Consider the following 13,239-nt stretch of genomic DNA (forward strand, 5'->3'; position numbering starts at 1 on the left):
ACACATTTGAAACCTTAGTGACTAAATTGATAAACAATGTAAAGGTTAAAGACAAAATGCATAGTTTACCTAAATATTAATTGCTTTATTATTTTCTAATAAAACGTTTTTAAAAGTAGTTCATAAACTAATATCGTTAAGGAATCTGTTAATTTCTCTCTTTCTCAATTATCTCCCTCTCTCACTCTCTATGGAACAGATGTCATATCATTAATTTCTCAATCTTTATTTTGTCTTTACTCTCTCTCTCTCTCTCTCTCTCTCTCTCTCTCTCTCTCTCTCTCTCTCTCTCTCTCTCTCTCTCTCTCTCAATATAACATCACTCTCCACTCTCCCTTCTCTCTCTCTCCATCACAATATAATATCACTCTCCACTCTCCCTTTTCTCCAGCCAATATAAAATATACACTAACTATTTTTTTTCCTCCACTTCTCATTATTTATTATCTCAATTTATTTTATATTTTAAACAAATTTTAAGCGTGATATATATATATATATATATATTTCATCCCATCAATGTGAAAGATGAGAGATATTTAGAATATTTCATTCCAATTTCCAATGAACAAACCAAATCGAAGTAAAAAAATGCATTCAGAACATTCGAAAAACAATATCTCTCATGAATTAAGACTTGAACAATGGCATTTGTTCCCAGTGGTGTTTGCTACAAGAACAAAACATGTAATATCCATAGCATAAATACTTTGATGAAATATCATTGATGAGAAAGATGGGAGATATTTATTTGTATGTTGTTCTCTACAACACTACATGATAGTGAAAAATTCTATCACTTGCACAAACGAGCCATTGGCCCCTTCATGTAGACAACATGAAAGACAAAGCCAAGAAATGCAATTCTTTGGCAATGGGAACCTCTATCATAAGTCGTAACGAACTTTAGTCCTCACGGTTGCAACTTTTTTTTTTTTAATACTAAGTTGCGGCTCACCTGCTCTTAGCTAATTGTAATAGGCAAGCACCTCTACTTAAGGGAACATGCCTCAGGAAGAAGCCATATATTACCTCTACTCGATACTCATATGCTATTCTTCCCTACTCACTGCCCTGCTTGTCGTGTTAAGCTTGCTGCAGAACTAGCTGTCGACCACCACAACCTACTAGACATAAGACCTGGCCCCTCCTGGAAAATATTCCTATCTCCACTGATGTGTTTTTTTTTTTTTTTTTGGTTTTGTTTTTGATGGTGTTGGCCGATAGTAGGTGTCAAATTTTTTTTTTTTTGTTAAAATAATTTAAAATAGATAAAATGATTTTTTTTTTTTTTTAATAAATGAGATAGATAAATGACTTTTTAAATTGTTAAAAATTAGGATGTTTGATAGAATAGTTTGAAAATTGTTATTTTAAGTTTTTTAAAATACGTATGGGTGAAAAAACGTAAAAATATGTATAAATTATTTAAAATGTGAAAATGTGTAATGTTATTTTTTAACACCATTGGGTTTACTTATTTGTGTATTCAAGACAGAGGATCTCAAAACCAAAAAAAATTATTAACATACAATAAGCAACTGTGAGGGCATCTGGTTCTTTGCTGCTACAACCAGATCTGATTACAGAGATGCTACTACATTGTGTAATGAGAACCAGACCACTGATGCAGGTAGATGGGAAGCTCCACCATCAGATATGTGCAAGGTTAATGTGGATGGAGCTGTTTCTGGAGATAGCAGATCGTCTAGTGTCGGGGTAATTATAAGGAACAGCAAAGGTGAGCCCATAGCAGCATTTTGTAAGCTCTTACCAGGCCAATACTTAAGCCTGGAAACAGAAATCATTGCTCTTGAGAATGGAATCCTTTTAGCCATAGAAATGTGGCTCACTTAGGTTATCTTTGAATCAGATGCCCTCACAGTTGTCCAAGATCTTCAAACAAAGGAAACAAATGGCAGCTCAGGCCATCTATACCAAGGCATTATTTCTCTTCTTGAGTCATTTTGTAGTTGGAAGGTTTGTCACCTGAAAAGGGAATACAACAAAGCAGCGCATGCCCTTGCCCTATATGCAAAATGTAATGGAAGAAAAGTGTGGAAAGAGTGTGTTCCTTGGATGGTGCAGCACATCATCCAGTCTGACTGCTCATAGGGCGTTGTTAATCCTTGTTTTGCTTTATTGTACTCCAATTTCAGTTTCAATGAGTTTATTTTCTCATTAAAAAAAAAAAAAATTTCCCAAAACAAAAAAGTAAATTATAAAATTTAAAAAGTAACGAAATTGACAGCCACGTATTTTATTATTTATTTTTTTAATGAAAGTTGCAGACAACCACAAATTGAAACTCGTCAGCCATGTTTTAAATTACTTTACAGCAATACAGCTGTACAGGACTACCTTAAAAAAAAAGAAAAAACAACAAAAGCAAAAACACTACACATCTTTATCAGTAAAGTAGTTCTATCTAGTAATAACGTTCACAGGTTAAAGAGAGAGAGAGTTACCAGTGGTCAGTCGCTAGGCGAAGGAGCCTGTAGCCTCGAGAAGACCACGGACTCACTACTCACGTCGAGGCAACTGACGGAGCAGGTGCACTGCGCAGCGCACCCACACAGTAAATTGGAAAGAATTTTTTGTTTTTAGTTTTTGAGTATATTATGATTTGGAATATCAAAGAAGAATTTGGGTTTTCTTTTTTAGCCTCTTGAGGGCCACGGGTGAGAAATGGGCCGGTAAATTTTTTTGGGATGTAAATTTTTTTGGGAGGTAAATATGCTTTTCGTCCCTATATTTTGATCCGATTCTATTTTGGTCCCTACTTTTTATTTTTATCATATTTAATTTCTATTTAAAAAAACGTAATCTATTTTAATCCTTTCTGTCAGTGTATTGATCCTACGTGGCCAACGGCACTATTAAAATAATAATAAAAAATCTTATTTTGGTATTAAAAAATACTTCATCAGCATATAAATTTAAAAATTAATTTTAACTAAATAAAAAATAAATACAAAATTAAAAATCAAAATTCACAAGAATGAAGATCTAAAAGTATCTTGAACAAAATTAAAAATATAGATTCAGATTTGAACATGAAGATCACAAGAACTCAAGAACTTGAACCCAGATCAAAAAACTCAAGAACACAAAAAATATCTAGGCATTCAACATCTTTCCCAAAAAATTTCTTTCAAACCAAACACTAAAAAAATTCACATCTAAAAAGCCGATGCATCATAACATTTTCTTTCCACCCAAAACCATAAATTTTCTTATAAAATAACACACGCACACAAACCCAGCCAATTCGACTCACAATAACAACAAACCCAACCAAACTCATAAATTTTCCTTAAACAATCATTAACATTTTCCTAGAAAATCAAGATTTTCTTTCAAACTAAACACTAAAATAACTCACATTTAACAAACAAACATAAACACAAACCCAGCCAACAAACTTAAACACAAACCCAGAAATTTTCTTTCCACTTGAACCCAAACCTAGAAATTTTCTCTCTACCCAAACACAGAAAAATCCAACCACCACCTCCACCGATCAAACCCAGCCAACAAACATAAACACAAACCCAGAAATTTTCTTTCCACCCGAACCCAAACCTAGAAATTTTCTCCCTACCCAAACACAGAAAAATCCAACCACCACCTCCACCAATCAAATCCAGCCAATAAACATAAACACAAACCTAGCTAACAAACTTAAACACAAACCCAGAAATTTTCTTCCCGCCTAAGCCCAAACCTAGAAATTTTCTCTCTACCCAAACACAGAAAAATCCAGCCACCACCTCCACCGATCAAACCCAGCCAACAAACATAAATACAAACCCAGCCAACAAACTTAAACATAAACCCAGAAATTTTCTCTCTACCCAAACACAAAAAAATCTAGCCACCACCTCTACCGATCAAACCCAGCCAACAAACATAAACACAAACCCAGCCAACAAACTTAAACACAAACCCATAAATTTTCTTTCCACCCGAACCCAGACCTAGAAATTTTCTCTCTACCCAAACACAGAAAAATCCAACCACCACCTCCACCGATCAAACCCAACCAACAAACATAAACACAAACCTAACCAACAAACTTAAACACAAACCTATAAATTTTCTTTCCACCCAAACCCAAACCCAAAAATTTTCTTTCTACCCAAACACAGAAAAATCCAGCCACCACCTCCACCGATCAAACCCACCACCACAACACTTATCAAACAATCAAGAGAGAGAGAATCAGGTTTAGATAAAGAGAAAGTTAGAGATTAAGAGAAAAACAACCCACCACCACCAATTGAACTCAGACCCATCAAACTTGCTGGAAGAGTTGTCTGATCCCCAAACGGTTGCCTCACTTTGACTCGATCTTAACTCACACCCAACAAAGTCGTGTTCAAGCCTGGGAGTCAAGCCACAATGTCAACTCGAGAACGGTCTTATCATGGAAAAGCTCAAGGTTGTCATCACCCTTGCCGAGAGAGTGAGATCGAGAGGTAGAGATAAAGGTTTGGAGAAATTTAATGGGGATTGTGGAATAGCTCAAAGAAAGGAGAAGATAATTTTTTTTTTTTTTTTGATAAGTGGAGAAGAGAAATTGGTTTATAAGGATTTGTTTGGTTTTAGTTAGGAATTGTAATTGGAATTGGAATTGGAAGAAAGAGATGATCTGAACATGTTTCCAACCACAGATTGGGGAAAAAACATGTTTTTCTGAATATTCTAATGAAAAAGAATATTTTTTGAATATTTTTTTTTAAACTTTGTTCAAGATACTTTTTAGATCTTAATTTTTGTGATTTTTGGGTTTTAATTCTGTTTTTTTTTAGTTAAAATTAATAAATTAATTTTTAAAATTTTTATGCTAATGTGGCATTTTTTAATACCAAAATAAAATTTTTTTATTATTATTTTAATATTTTTAATTCTCTCTGTCAACCACCTCAGCTATCTCTGTTAGTTGGTTGACGGTAAGGACTTAAATGTCACGCATTAATTGGTTTATGAACTAAAAGTGGTAAAAATAAAATGTAGGGACTAAAATAGAAATCGGGTCAAAATGTAGGAACCAAAAGTGTATTTACGCCTTTTTTTTGTCTTTTTTTATTTTATGAATTCAGTTGCAATTTTTTTGGGTTTTTTGTACCAATTATAATTTTGGGTTCTCTCTGGACTCTTCAAAAGTTTGAGAGGCCCATTTTTAAGGGGTTTTTTCTTTCTTTTCTTTTTTTTTTTTTTTTTCTTTTTATGCGCCCATTTTTAAGGTTCAAAGTTTAGATTTTGAGGGACTCAATTCTGAAATTTATTCTTCCAACAAAAGATTTCTGAAATTTGGGAGGGGCCAGTAAGTTTTGTATAAATAATGATCAAATTAACCACTCTTGAAGGGAAATTGGAAAAGCTAGGGGCCATGATTATAACCAGTAACCACAATTTATAAAAAAAAAAAAACCATAGCACAGATTACAGAAATCAGCCTTTCTTTTCGCCAATTGAAACTAAAAGAGCAGCAAACTTGTGCTATAACAATCAACCGATTAAACGTTGAAATAAAATATAACTATCCAAAATACTGCTATTTCCACGCCTGTTTATACAATGCTTAATTTTTTCTTATTCAATTAATACAAACCCTCACATCCAAAAAAATGTGGTAGTAGCATAAACAAAGGTGGAAATAGCATACAATCTATAATTACACATAAAAGAATTTAGCGATGGAGATTTTACTTGGACCTACAAGTTATATATTGTGATGATTAAGATATATGATAATATCAATAATGATGATGATAATATTTCGAACTTGATGGTGATTATATAATATATATGATCATGGGCACTGTGGATTGTTCCCAGGGCCCCCATAATAGAAGTAAGTGCCCCATTGATTGTTGGAGGAGCTCTTGATGCTGTAACAATTGGTGTTTTCAGCTAGGGTTGAGATATATTCCACTGAGCTGAGACTATTATCAGCATCAACGATCTCTAGGTTCCGAAAGTAGCTTGCTTTTCCGAACCCATCATTGGCAAAGTGACCTGAGCCCATTTGGGTTGAGGTGTGCTCTCCATTGGCCCGTGTGTTCACCACCTCACCACCCCATTCCACCATGGTGGCATGGTCAGCTAAGTGTGTAAATAACTCCGCTGGCCAATATCCTACTAATGTATTGTCACCAAAGCTCATCCACCAATTTCCTAGTTTTGGATCCTATTTAAATTAAAGAAGAATACAATTAGGTGTACATGTCATGTCATGTCATGTGAAGTAATGTAACCCGGGGGGAGCTACATGAAAAATTTTAAAAATATTTTAATAGTATATATAAATATTTAACATTTTATTTATTAGTCTAAAAAAATTGAGACTTCTCCCTCCACATATTTGAGCTAGTCTAATGATGCTCTTAAAAAAATTGTCCAATTGATCTAGTAGTTATACATTTTTTTTTCCTCACATTCATTTTTTTATTGTAAAATGCGTTCTTGTGTCTGTTAAAGTTTTGGATTATTTAAATCTTTGAATATTTCATTAGTTCAATTGAAATTTTTTTACTCACTTTGGTATGCAATTTGTAACTTATATTAAAAATGAAAATTTTAAGGATTCACTATGAAGGATAGTAAATTATATGTGTGCATAGATGTACATGTTTGTGCATGTTTATGAAAGTTTGTATAAGCTAATAAATTAGTATCATAAGTTAGCCCCCCAAACAAAACTTTCTGGTTATGCCCCTAAATGTAACAGAGAAATTTTAGTACACAATTTTTTGTCACCAACTCTAATATGGTGAGTGGGAGATTATAAAAGTAGTAAGTACATGTGTAAATAATTATCTACCATTTATGGTCAACCAGTACAACAGGTTGTAGCATACAATGTAGTTTTAGAAAAACTGAAAAAAAAAATTTGAAATGATGTATGTGTACCTTCCAAATGAGTATGGTGATGTCGTATTGATTGGATAAAACTGATGATACTGGAGAAATGGCAGCTCCGATGGCAATCCTACTGTTGGTTTGCACAAATCCTGCACAAAGAAGGTTGTAGCACCCTGTTGCCTGATACGAATCAGTCTGTAATATAGAACAAAAAGGATTAAATTTCTCATTATCAATATAAAAAAAGGGGATTAGTTGTATTGCTTCGCTAAATTGAGTTATATATTCTTTTACAAGCATAGGTAAAAGCATATCTACACCTGTTTGAATATACATATGTTAACTAACAATATATTTGGGAGAATATGAAAGTATAGAATAAAATACGTATATTATTATAAAGGAATAGAATGAAATAAATAAAATAGTGCATTTTCTTTTGTGTTTGGGAGTTCATAATAAGAATAAAGAAAAAATATGTAATTTGGCTATTGCGTCCATTATTAGAAAAATGCCATGTTCACAACAATTTTATAACATTTTCTCAATAAATCTTAAATGACAGGTTGTTATTATTAGGGCAAAAAAGTATTCTCAGTAGTAAATTCAAATTTAAACCAATAACAACTAATCACTTATAATTTGTTGTGAAAATATTATGTATATGTCACTTCTCCAATTATTAATTAAGAGATTGGATGACTTAAGGAAAATTCATTAATTAGTTGTTAGACACCGCATGTAAGGTGTCAACTTTTTTTCAACGAGCATGTGAGCTATGTCCTATTTATTAAAATGGGTTCCATATGTGGGATTCGGAATCCATTCATCATTTATGAAGGGGTAGAATGATAAGGCCAATATTAAATATTTTCACCTAGAATCTGTCACATATAAATGCTAAGAAGCCCATATGACATTTTCCTGGAAGCCAAGGCACTAAAATTTAATACACACCTCGATTATATGTTTTGACAAATGTCAAAATCCCAATGACAAGTATGCCCTCAGCTAGTGAATTCTAATAAAGACGTGGGTCAATGTGCATAGTTTTCCGAGTCTCGAATCTCAGTTGTAAATGGCTTTAGAATCCACCAAAATAATGAAGCGATGTGGCTGACTATTTCATCTCAATACTAACTGGCCTCAAATGATTGTTAGCTAAACACTACTGCACATTTGAATTGGTACAGCCATGACTCAATAACCTGTAATGAGGATTCATTCATTACTAGGCTCGATTCAGAATGTGCAAAAGGGAAGGGTAAGAAATTCAATAGAACTTGCAATACGGCAAATTTTGAAATCTTACATGTGCACTAAAAGGATAAGAGTTTGTAGCTCATTAATATAGCACGTTGCCCTGTATTATAAAAAATATGCACTAAAAGATATGTATACTAAAGAGGTCATGTCTATCCTTTTCAATTTTAAATTCATGTCTTTGGTTTCTATGTTTTTTAAATTTAAACAAGATTCAAGTCAAGCACAGTCCTGTCGCATTTATCGAAATAGTCGAAATTATGATATTCATAAATTTTTATTTTATTGGTCTTAGTGCAAGTATAGGTGAAAGTCTTGTAATTAGCATGGAAATCAAATATAGAAATCACGTCAAGAAGGAAAAAAGGAAAATGAATGGAAGGGCTAACATTATCACTTGTGTCGTATTTAATATCTATAGATAGTTAGACACCTTTTTATAGAAGGTTACAAGTCTTATATCCCTTCCAACAAATGTGACCCTTGCGAAGGACTATAATATTCATTCAGTAGACAATAAGTCTACAAAATTTATAAGTACCTACCATCATTTAAAAATAAATAAATATCCACAATGTGTGAAAGGGTCAAAGGGTACACTATTATTCGGGTGTAATTAATCATCCTACAAATGCCTTCATATATGTCAAAAGCAATGACTTTAAAATAAGATATAAAAGTTTAAGTTCTTATTCCAGCATGGATATCTCTAATGGAAGTGGTAAGGTTCCAATGTTTCCAAACCCAAGTTTGCCTAATGTTTTGTTCTTGCACTTAGAGGTCTAAGAATATGAATATCTTTTAATTCTCTTCCCACACTAGCTAGTTTGGGGCCTCTAGGCAGCAGCGAAGTCATTTTAGCATGGTTTATTTCCTGCCAAACACAAAGTTAGCATTAATTTGGACTTGGGTCACACCAGAGAGGAGCAACATTGTCTACAATTCAGTTGATCAAGTGTGTGTTTGACAAAAATTATTTTTGCCAATTTATTTTACTATTCAGCTTATATTTACTACTATTCATGAGCCCACTGCACTTTTTGTATTATTCATAGGTCTCGCTGTATTATTTCAGTTAACTTTTACCTTTATTTATAGTACTTTTAACAAAAAGTTTTTAGTTTCAACTAAATAAGCAGAATTCAAACAGACCCCAAGTGTGGGTTTGGATCTGCATTTCCAAACCCACGTTTGCGCTTTCTGCTAATTTTTTTTTTCCAACGCGTGAACAGTAACATCACATGTGAGCACTGTGCAGGAGACAAAAGGCATTGTTCATGCACTGTTCACAGGTCCCACGACACTATTTACCCATTTAAAAATTATTTTGCTACAGTGTTTTTAGTTTTCAATTTCAGCAAAAATAAGTTGTATCCAAACGGATCATAAGTGGGAAAAGAGGTACACTTGACCAGCTAATACTACGACTTTTGGTGCACGTGTTTACAGATCAATAGGTCTTATAGAGCTATGAAAAATTCCCAAATAAATTCTAATAGATTCACTACCCTAGAAGATGAAGTTGACTTTGACATAATGTAATCTTAGTAAGAGGGAATCTTTATGTCTCTAACCACATGAAAGTAATCCACATGATCATCTGCTCAAAATGATTCCATTATTTGCATATCCAAAACAAGACGTAAATTATAATAGTAATAATAATGAATGATTATTGTGATAATTATAACAACAACTGCAATAATAATAACTGATGGTTGTGTTATGGAAGAGAGAGATCTGACCGTCCAGTAAGTGAACAATCTTGGCCTGCTGTCACCATAAAGCTCCGGACTGACCTGACTAGTAGAATGATCAAAACTTAAGAAAAATTCAAAGTTTTATAATCGATTAACCTATTTATTACTTTAATTAAGTTACTTCGACCAAAAAAAATAAAATAAAGACACTACCATTAATGTTCAAAGAGAATCTTCTAACTTGCATTGCATTAATCGACAACTCTCAGAATTCTATAAATGAACTACTCCATGTTTTCATATTTTCTAGAAACAATTACTAATAAAATACAATGAATTATAGAATATTTTAATTAAGATTGTTGGGTAGTGTGTTTGGCTAGACAGAAAATGGAAGAAGTACCTGCCATCCAGCTTCTATGCTGTTGAGATCTGAGCCGTCGAATGAACCGGAAAGAATCCAAATCTGGGAGAGACTAAACTCGTTCACCACTTGGATTGCTGGGTCCCATACGTTTATTGTTGCTCTTGCCCCATACACTTCTTGCGCTCCAGTGTAGGCTATTGCGTGCTATAAATGTGTATACCAACAAATCAAATAGAATTTAAAATTGAATCCATTTAACAACCCAGAAGATAAACTCATAAAAGTATTGACTTCATTAAATATTACAAAACCAGAAGAGCTATTAAAGGGCAACAACAAGAAACACAAATCCCAACATTGAACCGAATATTAAAAAATTTTGAATGAAAGTCTAGAGGTTAATCTGGTGGAGGAGGTCATGGAAATGGAAAATAATCAAATGGTTAAAATTCAGTATTATTCAAGGAGTGAAAATTTTCAATTTTTCTTTTTTGCTGTTGTGGGAGATTTTTTTTTTTTTTTTTTTTTTTTTTTTTTTTTGTGTAGAGAAAATAAAAGCAAAAACATTTTCTTCCAACTTTATTTTTTACACCATTTCATGTAAGAACCCAAATAATTTAACTGAAAAGAGGTAACAAGCTATTTATTGCCTCAAAATTGAGGTGGTAGACCGTAGATCTCATTTAATGCATATTGTGTGGGGGAAAAAAAGAAAGAGTGATATCAACCATTACATATATTCATGGATTTCTTTCAAACTTCAACGAATTAAAATAATTTTATATTTTGGAATGCTTCCTTTAATGGGATATACATCACATGAAATGCATTAAAAAAAGTCTTTCAAACTTGGATGCCGTGATTTTTTTTCAATAAATTGACAATGCAAGGGGGAGTTTCGAACATAAGGATATAAATAAAAGACCTAAGGTCAATATTCTCTTTCCTTTATTTATTATTATTTTTTTGAGTTTTCTTTCCCATTTCATTTAATTAAGTTCATCATCAAATCCAAAAGAAAAAGATTTAAGTGTACCATCCTTTTAAAAAACTTTTTAACTGTATTTACTTTTGGTCCAGTAAGGTTCTTCTTATGCCTCTTACTATGTTGAAAGGAGAAGAAGAATTGATTTTTGTTTTTCTTACTAGGTAAATAGGGGAATGGGGTTGGTGGGCTTTAAGACCCAGCGTCCATATACCAAAAGAGGTACTAGAATCATTAGGTATTGCTCGAATGTCAATAAGAAGATGATGATGATGATTATGATGGTACAGTCAGGAAATGATGTAGAAGACGATAATCAAAACCAAGTCGTGCATACAAGGATTTATAGAGATAAGATATAGCATACCTCATGGCCATTGCCACTGACTACATCGGGTGCATCAGTGCGCCTAGTAAGAGAAACCCTACGTTGCTTCTTCCCAAAGTCAAACAAAGACTTGGCTCTTAACACATCATGCATTGTGCTTCGCCGTATGGGAACCGTTCCTCTTGGACATCGTGTACCATTTTGATGCCACATTTGCCATGCACCTTTCACTACTTCATTACTCTTCTCATCTCTCGCCCCATCTTCTTTCATCATTCTCACTTTGGGCATCTCTTGAGGATGTCTCTGTAACATTAACACAATGATAATCCTCACTATAACAAATAATTATGTATTTGAGAGAAAAGAAAAAGGAAAAGTTAAAAAGAGAGAAAAGCAAGGTTGGCATATATCTTTATGCTATAGCTTTTGTACCTGGATCTTGTGATTCTTTAAGAGAGGATGATCTAAAGCAGGTTGTTTTCTTTTATGGACACAATCAATGATATCTCCATCTGGGCTCTGAGAAGATTGAAAGATAATATCACAAATAATTAAAGGAAACCATCATGAAATCTAATCAAAATATATGACAGAAAGAGGAAAAAAAATTTAATAATGAGAAGGAATTTAAATTTTGAACGTCTTTGTCGAAAACACACGTAGTATCAGTTGAATTACAAAGAAATGAAACACATACCTCTATGGTCATGACGGCAGGCTTGTTAATCTGGTCCAAATGCGTCTTTATCCTTTCAAGTCTCAATCTGCTCACTTGCCTATATTCTGTGTAATTTAGACCCAAAACCGTAGGAAATCTCCCAAGCAAGATAGCAAAACAGATAGGCAGAAGAAGAGCTAGAAACCCTCTCTTCCTTCCAACAATACCCATATCTCATTCAGTGCCAAGAAACTGGGGAAAACTAGAACAACATTACTAGCAAAACCAAGAGCACAAAACAAACCCTGACTTTTTTCTTGATATTACTAAACCCAAACACCAATACAAACAAAGAAAGGAACAAAGAAAAGGAGTTGCATTAATGGTGAGGATGGGTGGTGGGTGGAGGCTAATTAAATCTTGCACAGACCCCCTTGGACTTTCAGCATCAAGGTCATCATTGCCTGCATTGGATTCAATATTTGATATACTGTTTTAAATATTTTGTTCTTTGGAACAGCACAACTTGAAGCAAAAGAAATTAAGAGCTGGAGGGCAGGCTTCAAAGCATTATAAAAACACAGACCTACCCAACTGAAACAACCCCCTTTTATTGCACTCCTTCAATGTGTATCTGCCACCATACACTTTGCCATTAATATTTCTTTGAAACCGCACACACTTGCTTGCTTCTACGACTCTCTTTATCTTCCTTTCCTTCACAGTCTCCATTCCTTGGTTTCACCTTTTTATATATAGTAAAATTGTAAGTACCACTCAACATGGTGAGCTTTCTATCCTTTGGTACTGCCACGTGGCATTTGTCCCACTTCTCTTTTACCTAATAATGTAGGTATATCCGAATGTGAATATGATATGTTACCACCTTCAACATACATTTAGAATTACTTAGCATTAGGTATTGATAATTATAATTAACTTTTTAAATGTATGTTTTAGTTTTGTTTACGGGGAAAAGTTTTTAAAAGAAGTTACCTATAAGAGTTGTTTTCTACTCTTCCTAAGTCATTTGCAAATCGTATTATTTTCAACATAATTCAAATT

The 13,239-nt window shown here is 33.4% G+C and overlaps 1 protein-coding gene across 1 annotated transcript; it reads right to left on the reverse strand.

Moving 5' to 3' along the window:
- Window positions 1-5,477: 5,477 nt before the first annotated feature.
- LOC126717622 (uncharacterized) lies at window positions 5,478-12,887 on the reverse strand. Its single transcript, XM_050419454.1, has 7 exons — window positions 12,214-12,887; window positions 11,949-12,035; window positions 11,553-11,819; window positions 10,237-10,404; window positions 9,879-9,932; window positions 6,919-7,065; window positions 5,478-6,196 (listed from the first exon to the last, which is right to left on the reverse strand). Exons 1-7 carry the CDS (start codon window positions 12,403-12,405, stop codon window positions 5,819-5,821), a joined length of 1,293 nt encoding a protein of 430 aa, XP_050275411.1. The 5' UTR covers window positions 12,406-12,887; the 3' UTR covers window positions 5,478-5,818.
- Between the last annotated feature and the right edge of the window lie 352 nt (window positions 12,888-13,239).

Source organism: Quercus robur, chromosome 3 (assembly GCF_932294415.1).
Source record: "Quercus robur chromosome 3, dhQueRobu3.1, whole genome shotgun sequence".
Taxonomy (NCBI): domain Eukaryota; kingdom Viridiplantae; phylum Streptophyta; class Magnoliopsida; order Fagales; family Fagaceae; genus Quercus; species Quercus robur.